Source organism: Scylla paramamosain, chromosome 33 (genome assembly GCF_035594125.1).
Source record: "Scylla paramamosain isolate STU-SP2022 chromosome 33, ASM3559412v1, whole genome shotgun sequence".
In the NCBI taxonomy this organism is placed as follows: Eukaryota; Metazoa; Arthropoda; class Malacostraca; order Decapoda; family Portunidae; genus Scylla; species Scylla paramamosain.
In genome coordinates this window covers 17387557-17407367 of record NC_087183.1, presented here as the reverse complement: position 1 = coordinate 17407367, position 19811 = coordinate 17387557, and the positions used below count along the sequence as shown (strand labels likewise).

Here is a 19811-nt window from a genome sequence, read left to right as displayed (position 1 = left end):
AGAAAGAGGAGGAGGAGGAGGAGGAAGAGGAGGAGGAGGAAGAATGAAAGATGTGTGAGTAAAAGGGAATAAGGAAGAAAAAAGGACAGAAAGAAAAGGAAGATAAAGAGAAGGAGGAGGAGAAGGAGGAGGAAGAGCAGGAAGAGGAGGAAGAGGAATGAAAGTGGATGTGAAGGTAAAGAAGGATAAATGAAAGGACAGTAGGAGAAGAAGATAAGGATATGGAGGAATTGGAGGAGGAGGAGGAGGAGGAGGAAGAAGGAGAGGAGGAGGAGGAAGAGGAGGAGGAGGAGGAGGAGGAGGAGGAGGTTACTGTCACACCTCATCGATTCTCCTCGTCTTCACAGATACGAGGAAGATCAGTTTTTACAAGAACCCTCCTCCTCCTCCTCCTCCTCCTTCTCCTCCTCCTTCTCCTCCTCCTCCTCCTCTTCCTCCTTCTCCTCCTCTTCTCGTGAATTTTCAACATTACTCATGGTCACCAAAGAAGAGGTTTTTTTTTTCCCCTTTTTTCCCCTTAGGTGTTTAATTCCGTGTGATTTTATTTATTAACCCTCCTCCTCGTCCTCCTCGTCCTCCTCCTCCTCCTCCTCCTCCTCCTCCTTCCTACTCTTCTTTCTCCTTTCCTCTTAGTCTTCATTCGTTTTCATCATTGTTATTTTATCTATTACTGTTCTTCTCTCCTCCTTCTGCTCCTCCTCCTCCTCCTCCTCCTCTTCCTCTTCCTCCTTCCCATTTATCTTCGTCATCGTTATATATCTATTTTTCTCCTCTATCTCCTCCTCCTCCTCCTCCTCCTCCTCCTCCTCCTCTTCATCTTTTTCTTCCTCTTCTTCCTCCATCTTCTTCTCCATCTTCATCATCGTTAATTTCTATTTTATCTTCATCTTTGTCATAATCTTCTGGTTTATTTTTAATTTATCAGCGATTCGTAATTGCTTCTCTCTTATTTATGCCATCCTTCTTGTGCCTTTTCTTCTTTTATCTTATTGTTTTCTTCTTTATTTTCATTTTTCCTTTTTTCTCTTTTTATTTTGTTGTTTTATCGTATCTTGTTTTCTTTCTTTTCTTAAATTTTCATTTCTTCATTTTTCTTGACATTAATTTGTTGTTTCATTCTTATTTCCGTTTAATTTTCTTTATTTTTCGTTTTTTGTTTGTTTGTTTCGTGATTGCTAAGTTGTTATCCCTGTCATTCTTTCTTTTTTTTCTTCTCTCTTTTTTTTCTTTCCATTTTGGACATGAAACATATGAATTTCTTGTTTCGTTCATATATTTGTCAATCTTTCCCTTCTTCTCATATCCAAAATACCGTTTAAAGATATCTCTTTCTTTGAACTTAACACTTCATTTTCACACATTTATTCACAAATTCACAGTCTCATTTCTAAGTACCCTTTTATACATTCTTAACCAATTTTCATAAGTCCCCCCAAAGTCACAGAAAACGGTTCGTGCATCAGTGGCTAATCCAAATGTCCCCTTTCTTTTTTTTTTTTTTTTATTTATATACTGTGTTTGTGTTGTATTTTTATCTTTTTCTACTAAACACGTGAGCGAGACACGAGACGGGAAGGGATAGGCAAGACACGTGGCAGTCATCGTGAGAGAGACCAGTAGAAATAGAAAAAAATATATATACAGACGGTGAAAGGTGTGTGGATCCAGAGGTTACGTTACGTTAGGTTAAGCTATGTAAGGTGTATGGAACTTCGTAAGAGATTTTGGATACGATCTGAAGTAGCTGCCAGAAAGTTCAAATTTTGTGAAATGTTGGTGTTTCTGTGATTAGCCCAAACGGAATACTTGTTTTGAACCTTCCGTCCAGTAGTGAGTAACAGGATAGGGCGGAAGAAATGAGGGAAAGGAAAGGAGACCATTGTGGCTCTTGGAAGTGCATGGGGCTGTGGCAAGACCGAAAGGAAGAGCTGAACACTAGAAACTCCTCAGTGGAAAGCAACAAGATGAAACGAAGAGAAAACATAGGAAAAGTTAGGAAATAAGAAGAAAAAACAAAAACAGGAAAGAACCAAAATAAAGAGAAAAACAAAACAAGCAAAAACCAATCAAAATCAACACCACTATCATTACCATTCACTGTCATGTCATTTACTCCCCCACGAAACAAACAAACAAACAAAAAAAAAATAAATAAATAAATAAGAGCATCAAAAACTCAGACCAAAATGCACTAGTGAGGAAGCAAATTAGATCCCATTATTATCATCAATCATTTTTTACAACGTCAATGGGTCATTTTCCCTGCATACCTTCGTCCTGACCTTATATAATGCGTGCGTCTGTCCCCGTGTGTGTATATATAGAGCTTCTTTCCTTCCCGTGGCCCAGTAATTGTTGGGAGTTGCACGGAAACCCTTTGTTCCTGTGCCTTGTTAATGGAATGCTCTTTAAGTGAGATGAACTGAGAACCATCTTTAGTGCTGTTTTGGATGCGAGAGGAGGAGGATGTGCACTCAAATCACTCCGTCTTGTCCTTATTTATTTTTTTTTTTGAGGTTTTAGTATAGGGTAGGGATGTTTGTGTGGGTTTCTATAGGTGGTTATGAAATGTATGGGTTATGCGTGTATATTTTCGTTGTTATTGTGTTGGAAATGATGCATTGGCAGATTTCTTATATGTTTTTTTTTTTTTACTGGTGTATGATGTTTATTTACTAATGTGCAATATTTTTTTTCAACTTACGATAATTTTCAGTCTAGTATGATGTGTTTCCACCGACGTACAATGATTGTCAATAAGTCTATGATGTTTCTTTGAAGTCTTACACGATATTCCTGACTGATGTACGATAACCTTTCACTGAGCGTATGTAATTTCTAACTACACATCATCATTTTTACTTAAGTACGTTAATTTTTCACTGAACGTACAAATTTTCTTAACTATGCATCATATTTTTGACCGACGTACAACACTTTTCACTGAGCATACAAATTTCTTCTTTTTCTTTGTCTTTTTCCCTATCCTTTATTTTTTCTTTTATTTCTTTTGTTTTTCTTCTTTTTTTACTACGCATATTCTTTTGACTGAACTGGTGCCTGTGTTTTGACAAGGCATTCTGCGCGCCACACCTTCACCTGTTCGCTACAAGTGTTCTTTACACCTGTTGGTGCATCGATTCTAAGCTATATTTAGTTCCTCGCTCGGAATTCAACAGTCATTATGCTAAATTTGTACATGTTTGAGGATTATGAAGTTGACACACACACACACACACACACACACACACACACACACACACACACACACACACACACACACACACACACACACACACGTTTATATCTATTTCATTATTCTTGCAAACATTTTCTCTCTCTTTTATTTCCAGATTAAGTTAGTCAGTCACTCAGTCGGTCACTCAGTCAGTCAGTTAGTCAGCCAGTCAGTCTTCCAGTCATTCAGTTAGTCATTCAGTCAACCACATAGTCAGTCACCCAAGCAGTCAGTCAGTTAGCTATCAGTCAGTCAGTCAGTTAGTCAGTCAGTCCTTACGAGTCATAATTTTATCATTTTATAGCCTTTCAAGCGTAGTAGTAGTAGTAGTAGTAGTAGTAGTAGTAATGGTGGTGGTGGTGGTGGTGGTGGTGCTGGTGGTGGCCTCTCGGTAGCCACTCAGCGGAAGAGGCAGCACTGTCCTTTGTAACCTTTACCAGAAGTCGTGACACTTAATATTTACCCTGCCTTTCTTTCCTGTTATTTCAGTGTTTGTTTCCCTTTGTTTGTTTCCCCCTTTTAAACCCTTTGACTCGCCCCAAATTTGCCAGGGAAATGTGAAGGAAAGTCACGGAATTTTCACAAGAGAGATAAAACACTTCTTTCTCTCTTTCTGCCTCTTTTTTCTTCTTTTTCAAGGTTATTTTTGTTATTATTGTTATTATTTTTTTTTCTGGGTAGATGCGTGTTCTTTTGTGTGCTTGTGTGTGTGTGAGTGTGTGTGTGTGTGTGTGTGTGTGTGTGTGTGTGTGTGTGTGTGTGTGTGTGTGTGTGTGTGTGTGTGTGTGTGTGTGTGTGTGTGTGTGTGTCTATGTCTATGTGTGTGTGTGTGTGTGTGTGTGTGTGTGTGTGTGTGTGTGTGTGTGTGTGTGTATGTGTGTGTGTTTGAAGAGGCTATTGTAACACATTGACCTCATAAGCTGTTTGCGTGACCTAACCACACACACACACACACACACACACACACACACACAGAAGCCCCTCCCTTACCACAAAACACACGCAAACACATACCATCTCTTTACCACACACACACACACACACACACACATACACACACACACAGAACCATATTCTGAAACACTTCTGCGCCACACCACTACTTTCAAAAGGCTCTCTAGTTGAAACTACACAAATTTTCAAGGACGTTTTTATGGTTCTAGTAACAGATGAACAAGATTTCTACATTATTAGCAGCAGGAACACTCTTGAGAACCCTGACAGTCATCTCTGTGGCCTTTGAAAATAGTCGTGGACGGAGAGAAAGAGACAGAGAGACAGAGGGAGAGAGAGAGGGAGGAACCAAAGTGTTTCAGAATACCAACCATAAACACACATGCATTTTCCTTCGCCAATATTTCCAGAGGCAAAGGTTAGCAAACATAATTACCAGTCTTCTTTCCCAAGGTCCTCGCTGTCATCACCCTCTTCACCGAGTCCTGGAAGCCTCCTGCGGCCGCCATCGCCTTCATCCTGCCGCCCCTTCTGCGTCTTCAGGAGGGGCGTGAGTTTCTGGTAAAGAGAGAGAGAGAAAGGGATGGTTATGTGTGTAAGAGTAGATGTGAAAAATGAAAGAGAAGAACGATAGGAAGGAGATGAAGAATGCATAGGGGGAAAGAACTGAAGAAAGAGTCATAGAGAGTGAAAAGAGGAAGAGATGTGTGAAGAAAAGGACATGAAAGAAGGAAGAGAATAGAAGAAAAGGGGGAAAGAGAGAATGAAAAATGGAGAAGGAAAATTATAAAAGAGAATAAGAGAAAAAGAAAGGAAAAGATAGATAGATAGATAGATAGATAGATAGAGAGAGAGAGAGAGAGAGAGAGGAGAGAGAGAGAGAGAGAGAGGAGAGAGAGAGAGAGAGAGAGAGAGAGAGAGAGAGAGAGAGAGAGAGAGAGAGAGAGAGCGTGCCACGATCTAAAGAATAAGTGGGTCTGTGTTTGATATGAAATTTGTAAAGAAAAGAAAAAGAAGAGAGAAAAATGCCTGGAATGATAAAGAAAGAGGAGGAAGGAAGGAATAAAGGACAGAAGAGAGAGAGAGAGAGAGAGAGAGAGAGGAGAGAGAGAGAGAGAGAGAGAGAGAGAGAGAGAGAGAGAGAGAGAGAGAGAGAGATAATAAGAAGCAAGACAAAAGAGGAAGAACACGAAGAAAGAAGAAGAAAAAAGGAAGTAAATGGAAAGAAGAATGCAAGAAAGGAAGAAGGTAAATTAAAAACTAGACAAAGAACGAGGAGGAAGAAGGAGGAGGAGAAAAAATAGGATAAAAGACAAGGCATGCAGGAAGAAAGAACAGGAGAAAACAAGTGCATAAGGAAGAGATTAAAAAAAGACAAAGGAGGAGGAGGAGGAGGAGGAGGAGGAGGAAGAGAAGGAGGAGGAGGAGGAGGAGGAGGAATCACCCTCACTTACTAAGCACGCCAATAAATTTAGGATTTAACACAGAACTGAAGGAGGATACGACGGAGGAGGAGGAGGAGAAGGAGGAGGAGGAGGAGGAGGAGGAGGAGGAGGAGGAGGAGGAAGAGAAGTCAGCGAAATATTACAGAAAGAATGAACAACTAAACCTTTTCTATCACTACCACCACCACCACCACCACCACCACCTTCTCTTCCTCCACCTCCACCCTCTGTAACACCTTTTAATCACGCTAATCATCCAATCACGTTGCATTACGCCCACCTAAAGTGACGGGGGTAGTTCACTTTTCCCGTCACGGCGTCACAGTTGGTCCCGTGTTCAGTAACGCTTCGCCCTCTCACCACAACAATTTTTAAAGGCCACAGGGATGACTGACTGGTTTCTCAAGACTATTTCTCCTGTTAATAATGTACGAGTCTTGTTAATATGTCACTAGAACCTTAAAAACACCCTTAAAAATTCGTGTCGCTTCAACTAGAGTCTTTGGAATGTAGTGGAGATGCGGCGCAGGTGTTGTGGAATACCCATCTTTTCTCCTGCGTTAATATCCTCCCTTTCTCCCTTCCTTGACTCGTACAGATTAAATGGCGCTGTAAAAACCCTCCTTATTATGTCTTTTTTCGTTTTTTATGCTTGCTCCGCTTTGTTCTCGCTTCAAAACAAAGGAAGGAGCTTGTGTGTCGAGTATAAAGGGTTGGATCCGACAACACACACCCACAAACAGATTTAGGGATTATGGTAGCGTTTCAGATCCTGTGTAGCCCTTTGGTGGGTGGCTCATCGTGTGTGTGTGTGTGTGTGTGTGTGTGTGTGTGTGTGTGTGTGTGTGTGTGAGGTGAACTTAACTTTGTCTGACTTTAGCGTAATTTTAGTTGACTTAACGTAGCGTAAATTCATGTTGGTTCTTTTTCAGTGTTTGTTTTTATTTGTACTTCTTTGTTTTAAGTTTGATTGCTGCTGTCTATATACTTGTCTGTTTTCTTTTTCTTTTTTTCTTATTTCTTTGCTACTCATCTCTCTCTCTCTCTCTCTCTCTCTCTCTCTCTCTCTCTCTCTCTCTCTCTCTCTCTCTCTCTCTCTCTCTCTCTCTCTCTCTCTCATAACAACTAAGAACTTAATCTAACCTAACCTAACCTAACCTGATCCATCTCTATCTTCCTCCCAGTAACAAAACCAACTTAAACAAACAGCAAAGATACTAATGATGACAAGCAACAATTAAACAACCATTATAAACATTCCTAATTATACGTGTGTGCAATATTTCACTGTTTACTCATTACTCTTTCATCCTCTTATGTATTTCCCAGTGTTTATTCATTGTTCTCTCATCCTCTTATTCATTATTATTGTATTATTTATGTTATGTTCCTTAATTTACTGGTTGGTAATTAAACTTTTCTGCAGGGCCGCCAAATATCAGGGAGGAGAGAGAGAGAGAGAGAGAGAGAGAGAGAGAGAGAGAGAGAGAGAGAGAGAGAGAGAGAGAGAGGTGATTCAGGTTAAGTTAGGTTAGGCTAGGTTGAGTATGGCTAGGTTGGTAAGTCAGGTTAAGTTAGGTTTTAAGTTACGGTAGGTTATGTTGTTACAGTAATGCAGGCTAGGTTAGGTGAAGCTAGGTTAGATTAGTTAAGTTAGATTAGGGTAACTTAGGTTCGGTTAGGTATGGTTAGATTAGGTTAGTCGTAGAGCTAGATTGAGTTAGGCTGAGTTATGGTAGGTTAGGTATGGCTAGCTTAGGTTAGGTTGTTAGGTTAGGATATGATATGTTAAGTTAGGTGAGGTTAGGTCAGGCTTAAGCTGGGTTACATTATATTAGCTTAGACAAGGTTACGTTAGGTTAGTTCCCGTAACCTAGAATAGGCTAAGTTAAGCTAGGTTAGTAAAATAAGAACATAAAAAAATAAGGGAAGCTGCAAGAAGCCATCAGGCCTATGCGTGGCAGTCCCTGTAGGAAACACACCTGCTTCCACCTGTCACCCCCCTCCACAAATTTATTCACTTTTAAAACTCCCCAATGAAGAAGGACAAGGAGAGTGAGGGCATGGAAGGGGCACTCAGAAAGAAGGGAAAGAATAAGAGCCAGTAATTGACATGGGCGTGGGTGGATGGGCGTGGGAAGGGGAGTGGGCGTGTTTCATATTGAGCCGTTGGTTTCAAGGTCACCATTGATCTGCGTGCGTGTGAAGGAACAGGAAACGATGGAAAGGTGGACTGAGTGACTGGAATTATCTACCTGGAATGACTAAAATGACTGGAATGACTGGAATTTTTTGGACTGGAAAGGCTGGATTTTTATTTTATCTGATTTTGGTCTGGTCTTACGCTGTTGGGCTAGTTTTGGAGCTTGTCATGCTTTTGGGCTAGTATTTGGACTGTTATTAAGGTATTGGGCTTCTTTTGGGCTGGTATCAAGGTATTCAGCGGTTTTTGGGCGGTTTTTCAGCGAGTAAGGGATGTCATTATGATAATCTCGCGTGTTTGGGTTTAATATTCGTGTGTCCTTCAGTTCTTGCCCTCCAGATGTTAAGGAAATATTTGCCCTTTGCCTCAAGTGTCTCGACTATATTTCTGTAGCCCCCGAGTGGAAATTGTTACGTTTAAACTGAGAAAATGTTTGTGGAATTTGCTCGGTTGGTCAGTCGGCTGCTCTCTCTCTCTCTCTCTCTCTCTCTGGCAACTGTATCTCCTTCTTATCTCGGGAACAAGAAGGAACATGAACAAGAAGAAAAGAACAAGAGAGAGAAATTAAAGAAAGAAAAAGACGAAAGAAGAAGAAATCAAAAACAGAAACAAAAGAGAGAGAGAGAAAAAAAAAAAAACACGAGAAACAAAGAAAATAAACGCGTTACAATCAAAATAAAACCAAACTCAATTACCAATACCACTACAACCACCACCACAACCACAACCACAGCGAGGGGCAGCGGCTGTGTGTTTCTGTGCCCGTGGCGGCGTCTCTGTGGCTGTGACGGGCGACTGTGTTTCTATAGCGTGGCTGTACGTCTGTGTATTTGTGTCTTGGCGAGGCGAGGCGAGGCGTGCAGGTCGGGATCTTCATCAGTGGGGTTCAGAATTTGGCCATCCCGTCACAATGGTTTACTAACACGAGCGTCACCGTCACACATTCCTTCCAGGCGTCACTTTTCCAGCGTTCGGGAGTGATTTGTTTCTTTGCCTACTACTGGAACAAAGGAGGTGGTGGAGGAGCTAGGAGAAGGAGGAGGAGGATGAGGATGAGGAGGAGGAGGAGGAGGAGGAGGAGGAGGAGGAGGAGGAGGAGGAGGAGGAGAGGAGGCAGTGGGATATGTTACACTGAGAGAGGAGGAGGACGAGGAGAAGGAAACAGGAGAAGCAGAAGGAAGAGGAGGAGAAATAGGAGGACGAGGAAGAAGAGGAGGACGAGGAAGAAGAGGAGGAAGAGAAGGAGGAGGTAGTGGGAATTAGACTGAGAGAAGAGGAGATAGAGGAAGAGGAGAAGGAGGAGGTTCTGGGATATATCAGACTGAGAGAGGAAGAGGAAGTAGAGGAGAATGAGGAGGAAGAAGGGGAAGAGAAGAAGGGAAGAGGAGGAAGTAATAGGAATTAAACTGAGAGAGTAAGAAGAAGGGAAGGAAGAGGAAGAGGAAGAGGTAGTATAAGGTTAGGTTAGTTTAAGGTAGGTTAGAATAGGTCACGCTAGATAAGATAGGCTAAGTTAGACTGATTTAGTTTCAGTTTTCAGTCTCATAAGGAGGAAAACCTAAAAAAAAAAATCATAACTATAAGGAGAACCAAAAACTTTAAGAATTCCAAGAACAAAACCTTTAAAAATCATGTGAATATAAGTAAGAGAGTCATAAACCTTTGGGAATTCCATGACTATAAAGGAGAGAGAATTGAAACCCTTAAGAATTACATAAGGAGATAAATCAAAACCCTTAAGAATCCCAAGAACAAAACCTTTAAAACTTCAGTGACTATAAGTAAGAAAATCGAAAACCGTTGAGAATTCCATGACTATAAAGGAGAGAGAATTGAAACCCTTAAGAATTCCATAAGGAGATAAATCAAAACCCTTAAGAAGCCCAAGAACAAAACCTTTAAAAATTCATTGACTATAAGTAAGAAAATCGAAAACCGTTGAGAATTCCATGACTATATTGGAAAGAATTGAAACCCTTTAGATATAAGAACAAGAATCAAAAGCTTTAAGAATCTCAATAAGCGAAAGAATCAAGACCCTTAATCCTCCACGAAGGCATTCACTGGCCACACCAATAGACATTCATAGGAAACAGAATCGATATCACAAACTCCCACGCGGACAAACACAACATAAGGAGAACACGAGACTCTGAACACGAAACTCAAGAACACACTGTTGCTCTTCTGCATGTACCACGACCCTCCCTCCCTCTCCCTCTCCCCCACTCACACTCTCACACGCAGGGCCAAGGCAAACACTACTCTTGAGGTAATAGCGAATAAATCAAGGCATTAAACGTGTAATCTTTCGTGTACTAAAGGGGACAGCACGTGTACGATAATTCTTAATCTAGCATACTTGTGAAGAGAGGAGCAGTTTCGTTAGGTTTAAAAATGAGGTAGGAAGGAATTGGTTTTCATATAGAGTGGTAGATTAATAAACTCAGCAATCAGGTTGACAAATTCCTGCATACTTGTGAAAATATAGAAGCAGTTTAGTTAGATGTAGGAATGAAGTAGGAAGAAATTGATTCTCATATTATGTTAACTTATCAGGAGGCTTTAAAAGATTAGACAAATTTATGGAGGAGGATGACATGTGGAAAGAGGCAGGCATGTTTCATATAGGGACTGCCACGTGTAGGCCTGGTGGCTTCTTGCAGCTGTCCTTATTTTGTTATGTTCTTTTTTATGTTCTAATTTAGCAATGTGAATTAGTGACATGTACTACAGTATGACATGAAAACTCCAATTCATATTCTTGTATAACTATTAAGATAGAAGAAGTAATTCATCAATGCGTGAGTGACATGTATAGTATATGATATTCCTTGGGTTATTTTATTGAATGTTTTTTTTTTAATCCTGTCTACTCTCTCTCTAATAAAATAAAAATAGAAAAATAAGTGAAACGATAGAGAAAAACGCACAAAAACTCCTAAGAATCCGGAAAACAAAAGAAAGCCAGCAAGAAAAATAAAACCACGCCACACCACAAAGAAACTCACCATCTAACCCACACTTACCTAAGACAGGAGAGAAGTAGGGAGAGAAGAACGCTACCAGCACAGCACTACACACACGTTCGCCAGCTCGTCTCCAGGCCAGCCAGTGCTCCGGGCGGTGGAGGGAGAGAAGATATATACTCCCTCACTCGTGTCCGCCGCCACTCTGCCTGCCTGCGAGCGTCACGAGTGTGTAGCGTGAATCAGGGCCCCCTACCAGTGACCCCCTCTCAGCCTCGCCCAGTTTACCTCAGGCCCTCCTCCCAGGCTTCCGTTTTCTTTACGTGATTTTGCTCTCGTGAAATATTTTGTTGTGTTTCTGTTTGCTCCTCTGGTGGAAATGATTAATCTGATATACGAGAGAGAGAGAGAGAGAGAGAGAGAGAGAGAGAGAGAGAGAGAGAGACGTGTTATATTTTATATTTTCCTTATCTTTCTCTTTCTCTTTTCTTTTTTAATTCTCAAAGGTACGTATGGGAAATTTGCTTATTTGCTTGCGTGTGTGTGTGTGTGTGTGTGTGTGTGTGTGTGTGTGTGTGTATACCGTGGTGGCGTGTGAGGTCACCACACTTGACCTCTCAACACACACACACACACACACACACACATGACTGACAGCTCTTGTTAACATAGGACCGCTGGGATGGTCACGTGTGTGTGTGTGTGTGTGTGTCACGTGGTCTCCCATCTGATTAAGGGTAATAAAAAAAAATGGAACAATCAAATACATAATGACACCTTTCGTTCAGCCTTCGTGAGAGAGAGAGAGAGAGAGAGAGAGTCAGAAATAAGAGCGTCATTTCTTATTTACCTCGTCATTTCTCTCTATTATTATTATTATTATTATTATTATTATTATTATTATTATTATTATTATTACTACTACTACTACTACTACTACTACCACCACCACCACTACCACCACCACATACCATCACTTTTTCCCCATTTCTTCCTTCGTAATTTCTCCCACGAACGATAACACAAATAGATTACTACATTTCCGCCTCATTACCCGCTTCCCATGCTGTCACGCTCGTGCAGAGGAAAAATATAAGAGCAAATAATATCCGGCCTTCCCTGACAAGCCCACAAACAATCTGTATTTTCTCGCTGTGTGTTTTCTGTCATTATTCTCGCTTCACCTTCTCCTCTTCCCCGTCTGCCCGGAACACACCTGGGGCGATACTGGGTCACGAAACGACCCGGCGTGGCCTTACATTAGATTAGATGAAAAGATAGGTGTTGGTAAGTGGGAAGGTGTGTTGGGTGCATGGGTAGGTAGACTGGTGGGTTTGAGAGGGAGGGAGGTAGGGAGGGGGGTAGTGGATAGGTAGGTAGATGGTTGCATAGATAGATAGATAGATATTTATAATTGTTAAGTTCCTAGTGAAACAAGACATAATTATTTCGTAGTTTTGATGGGGGGAAGTAAGGACCTGTTAGACGATGTTTTATTATTTTGACAGAATAAAAATAAATTAGGCGTTAGAAAACTTAATTAATGTCTCTCTCTCTCTCTCTCTCTCTCTCTCTCTCTCTCTCTCTCTCTCTCTTCAGCACATGAATCACTGTAAATTGTGTGATGTAGGCCTGTGCCCGTTCTTTTATATTATTATTGTTGCGGAGATGGCCGGGAGGCCGATATAAGCGTATGGGCCGTGGAGCTTACAGAAGCAGACAGGGCACAAAAAGTGCCAATGTAGACGCCGTTCTCGCTCTATGGAGGATCACCGCAGTCCCACATTCAAGCCGTGCTGCTGGGCCTTTGGAGAAACCTGGCCCAGTTGGGAGCAGGGGCAGCCACCCAGCTAAGAGCCAAGATGCCTCAAAATATGTAAGGTGTCGAAAGGCGGCGGCGTCCGTAACCATGGCAGTGGCAGGAAACATCCATGGACACCCAGTGGACATGGTGGTGGACGCAGGAGCTGAGAAAACTTTCGTCCGTGAAGACTTATTATCAGCTGGTGGTATTAACAAATTGGGGCAACAGCTTTGTGGCGTCACTGAGGACTGTATGCCTGTAAGGGGACCAGTGTGATTGAATCTGACGGTAGGCGCGGCGACTAAACGTCTGCCTGTATATGTTGGCTGCAATGTAAGATTCGTGCCTACTGGGGCTGGGCTACCTGAGCCACGTGGAGGCGTGTGATAAGATCCCTCCTGGTTCCGTAACATATAGGAAGGAGGAAGTGCAGAGGCAGACAGGAAATCCCAGAGTTTACCAGAGAAAGGGATGAATGATTAAAAATACTGGTTAACTCTTGCATTAGGGAGGTGGACAGAATAGGGGTGAGAGAAGGTAGAAATTGGAGCTACCGTTGCAAAGACCAAGGCTCAAAACTACATCTACATTTATCTGGATATATCAAGAGGAAGTTATGAGCCGATACAAAGCTTAGAACTTTCACGCTGAGGTAACCTGCTGGCGTGGTGCGCGAAACTCCTAAGATCAAGATTGTTTGTTGATGTGAAGCAGAAGAGGCCGAGGAAGGGCGGGCGTAGCATTAATCCCTCACCATGTCCATAGAAATAGAATCAGCGGAGTGAGTACCTGTGATGTGGTTGTCAGACGTGAGAGGGATGTGGTGAGAGCAGCGGGTGGTGATGAGATGTGTGGTAACGGAGTGGTGTGTGTGTGTGTGTGTGTGTGTGTGTAGTAGTGTAATGGTTAGGAATGTGTGTGTGCGTGTGTGTGTGGCAGTGATGGTTAGGAATAATGTGTGTAGGAATATAAATGTTTGGTATTGTGTAATTAACAATAACCTGTCAATTTCAAGATGCTTATGATTTATTTCTTGGCAAAACCATGATGCTTTTTTAAATCTTGATCTGTACAATGAAGGGAGATGAATCTGACCAATAGCAACTCTTTATGTATTGCATTGGCGCCCCTCTCCAGGACAAGCAAACTTGGGGACCTGGTGAGAAAATGGGGTGGTGGGTTGGGGTAGGCTGAAATAGGCCAAATTTGGGAAATCTGAAAAGTCTAAGGAGAAAACACTGGTTTTGGGGGAAATCCCTTAAAAATAGTCCACAAACTGGGAGTATCTGCCTCCCCCATACCCCCACTAACTTTGAAGTCACTTATCATGCTAACTGGGTGTTCTGGCCCCTCATATCCCCCTGCTGTGCTATCCTAACCAGTAGAATTGCAGTTTAAGACAGTACATTCTATCTTCTTTTCCTCTTTCTCTGTCCCCAGCAAGCTTGGGAACCTGGTGGAAAAGCAGGGTGTTAGAGTGGGGAAGCCAAAATTATGCCAAATTTTGACGTCCATGAAAATTCTAAAGATGAGATGTCATATTTTGAAAACTGGGGAGCTTTCTGGCCTAATCTAACTTAACTTAATGCCTTGCAGTGTGATCCGTCTGATCCAGCAGTACCTGAAGGAGAACAACCTGGGCCGCACGCTGCGAGCCCTGCAGGAGGAGACATCCATCACCCTCAACACGGTGGACTCAGTGGAGAGCTTCATGGCGGACATCAACCAGGGTCACTGGGACACTGTGTTGAAGGCCATCCAGACCCTCAAGCTGCCAGACAAGAAGCTCATTGACTTATACGAACAGGCAAGTCTTGATTATGTGGGTCTTGTTTGCTTTGAAAGACTAGGAGTGTGTGTATACATGTAAATGCACTTATTTCTGTCTGTGAAAATGTTGAGTTCTACCATGTATTCATTCTGCCTCATCGCCAGGTTGTCCTTGAACTGATTGAGCTGCGGGAGCTTGGGGCAGCAAAGTCTGTACTGCGTAACACCGACCCACTCATCATGCTGAAGCAGACCATGCCGGAGAGGTGAGACATGGGGCTCTGTGAGTGACAGAGGTCCTGGGGTTTATGTGTAACTGTTATTAACACTCTGCATGTCAGGGAGGGAACAGTCTCATTATGAATGGGCAAGGGTAAATCAGTGTATACTATTGGGCCTTGCTGTAGATGTGTGTGGCTGGGTGTGTTATGCCTAAGCTCCTGGGGTGTAGTAGGGTGGTCCATGAAACTGTCCCTTTCCACCAGGGGCTGATGAGGCTAAGAATGTGCATGTTGTGTGTGTGTGTGTGTGTGTGTGTGTGTGTGTGTGTGTGTGTGTGTGTGTGTGTGTGTGTGTGTGTGTGTCACATAACACACCAAGATATGTCATATGCATCCATCTGGAAATTCTCATAGCTCTGAATGCAGGATGGACAAAGAATTGGATAAAAAATTAAGTAAAAATTCGCAAGACAAGCTTACAATCATAGAACATCCCCAATCCCTCAGATATGTACACCTGGAGAACCTCATCGCCCGTTCATACTTTGACCCACGAGAGGCGTACCCTGAGGGTGTGACCAAGGAGCGGCGTCGGGCAGCCATCGCGGCAGCCCTGGCTGGGGAGGTGTCTGTGGTCCCTCCCTCCCGTCTTCTGGCTCTCCTCGGGCAGGCCCTCAAATGGCAGCAGCACCAGGGTCTCCTTCCACCTGGTCAGTGTGTCAAGAAAGAAGGGTGTTGTCTGTGGAGGTGTTGGTGTAGATTGGAGATTGTTGTTTGTGTTCATGTTGTGGACGGCTTTGGTTTGTCTAGTTTTAGGAAAGGGAAATGAGTGTAGAGGCTGTGTTGCCATTGGTGAAGATTGCTGTTTGTGTTTCTACTTGTGTTGTAGGTGGCTTTGGTTTGTCTATCATTTTAGCAAAGGGAAATGAGTGTAGAGGCTGTGATGGTGTTGGTAAAGATTGCTGTTTGTGTATCTTTATCTGTTAGATCCCCAGTTAGTCTTGTATTTGTGGAGCTCTTAGTATAGACCAATTCATTACTCTGTTTTAATATCCATTTGATTTATAGAGAGGAAATTCACTGGTCTTTGTAGCACTACCACTTGCAAAATGTTTCAACCAAAAGACTCACTCTCTGACAGTTGCCTCCACTCATCACACCCACAATGCGTCTTGGTATTTGTGGAGCTCTTTGTATACAGCAATTCATTACTCCATATATCAGTTTCCACTTGATTCAGACACAAAATTCAATGGACATCATAACACCACCAGTATACAGAGCCCTTCTTACATATAAAGAAAGAGAAGAAAAGAAGAAAACTACACTTCATGACACCACTTCTAACTACCTAATGTTCACACAGGCACGCAGATTGATTTGTTCCGAGGCAAGGCAGCCATGAGGGAGCAGGAGGATGAGAAGGTGCCCACCCAGCAGGCGCGCTTCATCCGCTTCCCGCAGAAGGCACATGTGGAGAGCGCCCACTTCAGCCCCGACGGGCAGTACCTGGTGACTGGCAGCTTTGATGGCATCATTGAAGTTTGGAATTTCACAACTGGTAACAATGGCTTTTTAATTTGGTTTGGTTTCATTTTATTTTATTTATTTATCTATTTGTTATTTATTTATTTATCTATTTATTTATTTGTCTATTTATTTATTTATTTATTTATTTCATTTATCTATCTATTTTTTTGTGAATGGGGTGCATGGTGTGATTTTGTAGCATTGATTCTCCCTGTCTTTGAAACTTGGGTGTGTTCTTTTTGTTTGTTTATTTATTTATTTATTTATTTGTTTATGCGTGTGTATAACTGGATGTAGATTAAGAGAAGTTACACCAAAACTTCCAATAACTCACTAACTTGATATCCTCCTTCAGGTAAGATTCGTAAGGACTTGAAGTACCAGGAGAAGGACTCATACATGATGATGGAGACAGCCGTGCTGAGTCTGGCCTTCAGCCGAGACTCCGAGATGCTGGCCAGTGGCTCCCAGGGCGGCCAAGTCAAGGTACTGGGAGGCTCAAGTGTGTGAGGCTCAGAAAGGTTGATTACTGTTCATGATAAGCTTCCTTGCATTGTTATTATTGTGTGTGAGGCTCGGCAAGGTTCGTTACTGTATACAATTAATATACTTGTGCTGTGAGACTGTGTGTGAGGCTTGGAAACAAGGATTACTGTATACAGTAAGCCTCCTTGTATCACTGTTACTGTGCGATTTATTTAATGCGCTTGTTCTTTAAACTTTGACACCAAGTTTGCCCCCTCAGGTGTGGCGAGTCAACACAGGCCAGTGTCTGCGCAAGGTGGAGAGGGCACACTCCGAGGGGGTCACGTCACTGGCATTCAACAAGGACAACAGCCAGGTCATGTCCACCTCCTTTGACAACACTCTGAGGTGAGACTGGGTGCACCTTGTCAAAATCATCATTGCCATCACCTGGTTGTTTATGTCTCTGTGTCTAATTTCTGTCCCTAAGAATTACAGGGGATGGCCAAGATAAGGTTCATGGGATAGCAGCAGACCACCACTTCTCTCACAATTAATCCTCTTTAAAAACCACCTATTGACCCTTAACCAACAATCTACTTACTGAGTGCTTTCCAGTCACCAACCATCCACAGTTATCCTCTCAAATATTCTTTTAAGACACCTAAGTAATCACCTTTTAAAATCCCCAATCACTCAACACTAACATTCTTACCAAGTCTATTCCAGTCATCACCTTTCATTAGCAATCTCTCACAACTAATCTTTTAAAACATCTAACTCACTATTTACTGAGTCTATTCCAGTCATGTACCATTCACAACCCTTCTCTCACATCTAATCTATAAAACCTCTTATTCATTCAGTACAAACAGCCTTACTAAGTCTATTCCAGTTACCTATCATACATGAACAGTCTCTCCTGGCTTAACCTGAGCACCAATCCCACCAACCTTCTCCATTCCCCTCTCAGAGTGCACGGTTTGAAGTCTGGCAAGACACTGAAGGAGTTTAGGGGCCACTCGTCCTTTGTGAACCAGGCCACCTTCACCCAGGATGGCCACAACATCATCAGGTGAGGCAGGAAAGGGCCAGGTCAGGTGTGGATATTAATGACCAAACTTAACTTAACCACTTTTGAACCACAGTAACCTAACCTAACCCAACTTAACCTAACCTATCCGTCACAGCGCCTCATCGGACGGCACGGTGAAGGTCTGGTCAGTGAAGACAACAGAGTGCATTGCCACCTTCAAGTCCCTGGCTGGGGTGACCTCCATGGATTTGCCAGTATACTCAGTGCACATCCTGCCCAAGAACCCTGACCATATCGTTGTGTGCAACAGGTCCAATACTGTGACCATTATGAACATGCAGGTGAGTGAGTGACTGGTGGCAGGTGGTGATACGCAAATACATGTCTCATTAATTGCATGAATATGGGAAGTATGAAAAGAGAGAGGTAAAAGCAAGAAAAATAAAATAAAGAAAGTGAAAGAATGAAATACAAGTTAAAATACAACTGAATCTGGGAAGTAGCAAAAAATAGACAGGCAAAAGCAAGAAAACTAAATAAAAGAGTGAAAGAATAAAAATACGTTAAAATGCAACTAACTGACCAACTGACTGACTTATAGATTGACTGACTGACTGACTGACTGATTGGTTGATTCTAAGGTACCGCAGTTGAATGAGTGATAGAATTCCTGATTGATTGTGTGGTACTGTATCTTTGAGAAAAACAGTAAAAGGTAGGGAGTTCCAGAGCTTCCTAGTACAAGGGATGAAAGAGTAAAAGTGCTGGTTAACTTTTGCATATTAGTTTTTAGTTTACAAGAGGGAAGATTCCATTGCACTCTTGCATTAGTTTAGCTTGCAAACTTAACATAGAGTGAGGGTGCTAGTTAACTCTACAAACCTAACTGATTCAAGTACTGCATCCTAATCACCCCTTATCACTATAATCTCCAGGGCCAGACAGTGCGTTCCCTATCTTCTGGTAAGCGAGAGGGTGGTGACTTTGTAGCGTGTGTGGTGTCTCCGAGGGGTGAGTGGATCTTCTGTGTGGGTGAGGATCACGTGCTCTACTGCTTCTCCACCTCTACTGGCAAGCTGGAGAGGACCTTGAACGTAAGACTTGCGGTCGCTTAGTAATGGCTTTTGTTTAAGTATATATTTCTTGGTGTACTTGTCTCTGGTCACACACAATGTAATCTAATCCACACCCTACACCACCAGGTTCACGAGCAGTCAGTGATTGGGATGTGCCACCACCCCCACCAGAACCTGCTGGCTACGTACAGTGAGGAGGGACTCTTGAAGCTGTGGAAACCCTAGACTTAAGGACTGAGTAGGTGAGGTGGTGGCTTGGCTGTATATTGACGAGTGCAGGAGTGTTGTATCATCTCATTCTTGTGATGAATGGTGGCTTGAGTGGATGATGAGGTGAAGATAGTGGTATAGATGATATAATCGTGTAAGAGGTGTATGTGTTTCAGGCTGAGGTGTTTGATATATAATGAACTATGTCTTTTTTTTATTTGTTTTGAGTTTGTAAGATTGTTGGAATAAGAAAATCAAGATGAAAATGATAGCTGAAGAGTTAGATTGTTCAGTTTAGCTTTGATAAGGGGCTATGTGTCTTTTTTATATGTATATTGAATTTAAGATTGTTAGAATAAGAAGACTAAGATGAAAATGATGGCTTGTGAAAGTTAGGTAATTTGTTCAGCCATAAAAGTTTTGCATTTGTAAGATTATGTAGGAAAATGAGCAAAATGATGGCTATGATAGTTGGGTCGTCCCTTCAGCCAGCATCAGGACAGTACAAATGATTCCCCACGTATGACACTCACCCCGAGATGCGGCATTGTAATAAGGAATAAGTTTGGACATATCTTGCTATGGAGGTCTTGCATTTCAGGAGCTGCTCAGACAAAGAATGTTTTATTGTGTCTAATGGTCTGCCTTTTGTGTACTGAACCAATGTTTTGTGTAATTTCTCACCTGTATGTCGTTCTTGGCAGGAAGTGAGGGTTGTATACAGAACTGCCAGACTTGGACTACAAATAGTATAAGTGAATAAAGTGTGCTCCACTTACATTACACCTTTGAACACCTCTCCACTAGGACTTTAGAATTTTCTGTGCCATCCCTCTGGTACTGCTGGCCTCCTCATCCTTAGCCCTCACAAAAAACATCTAGTTACACAT

General features: G+C 42.3%; 2 protein-coding genes across 3 annotated transcripts in view; one reads left to right on the top strand and one right to left on the bottom strand.

The window, feature by feature from the left end:
* LOC135089850 (inactive ubiquitin carboxyl-terminal hydrolase MINDY-4B-like) overlaps positions 1-11064 on the bottom strand; it is a 27287-nt gene extending 16223 nt beyond the window's left edge. The window contains exons 1-2 of one of the 2 annotated variants that reach the window (XM_063985976.1): positions 10870-11064; positions 4629-4750 (exon numbers count right to left, since the gene is read on the bottom strand). In XM_063985976.1, the coding sequence (XP_063842046.1) occupies positions 4629-4710 (82 nt within the window). In that variant the 5' untranslated portion in view covers positions 4711-4750; positions 10870-11064. The remainder of the gene's footprint in view (positions 1-4628; positions 4751-10869) is intronic. The other variant, XM_063985977.1, reaches the window with a different exon arrangement.
* A 2170-nt stretch (positions 11065-13234) lies between these two features.
* Positions 13235-19701, top strand: LOC135089846 (WD40 repeat-containing protein SMU1-like). The gene is made up of 11 exons (XM_063985971.1): positions 13235-13394; positions 14210-14420; positions 14549-14649; positions 15112-15314; positions 15971-16165; positions 16490-16620; positions 16880-17007; positions 17573-17674; positions 17790-17976; positions 18571-18729; positions 18838-19701. Exons 1-11 carry the CDS (start codon positions 13369-13371, stop codon positions 18934-18936), a joined length of 1542 nt encoding a protein of 513 aa, XP_063842041.1. The 5' UTR covers positions 13235-13368; the 3' UTR covers positions 18937-19701.
* The last annotated feature ends 110 nt before the right edge of the window (positions 19702-19811 follow it).

Coding starts and splice junctions, on each gene's coding strand:
- LOC135089846 (XM_063985971.1), top strand. CDS start 13,369: ATGTCCATAGAAATAGAATCAGCGGA. Junction 13,395..14,209: donor ATAGAAATAGAATCAGCGGA/GTGAGTACCTGT, acceptor AATGCCTTGCAG/TGTGATCCGTCTGATCCAGC. Junction 14,650..15,111: donor AAGCAGACCATGCCGGAGAG/GTGAGACATGGG, acceptor CCAATCCCTCAG/ATATGTACACCTGGAGAACC.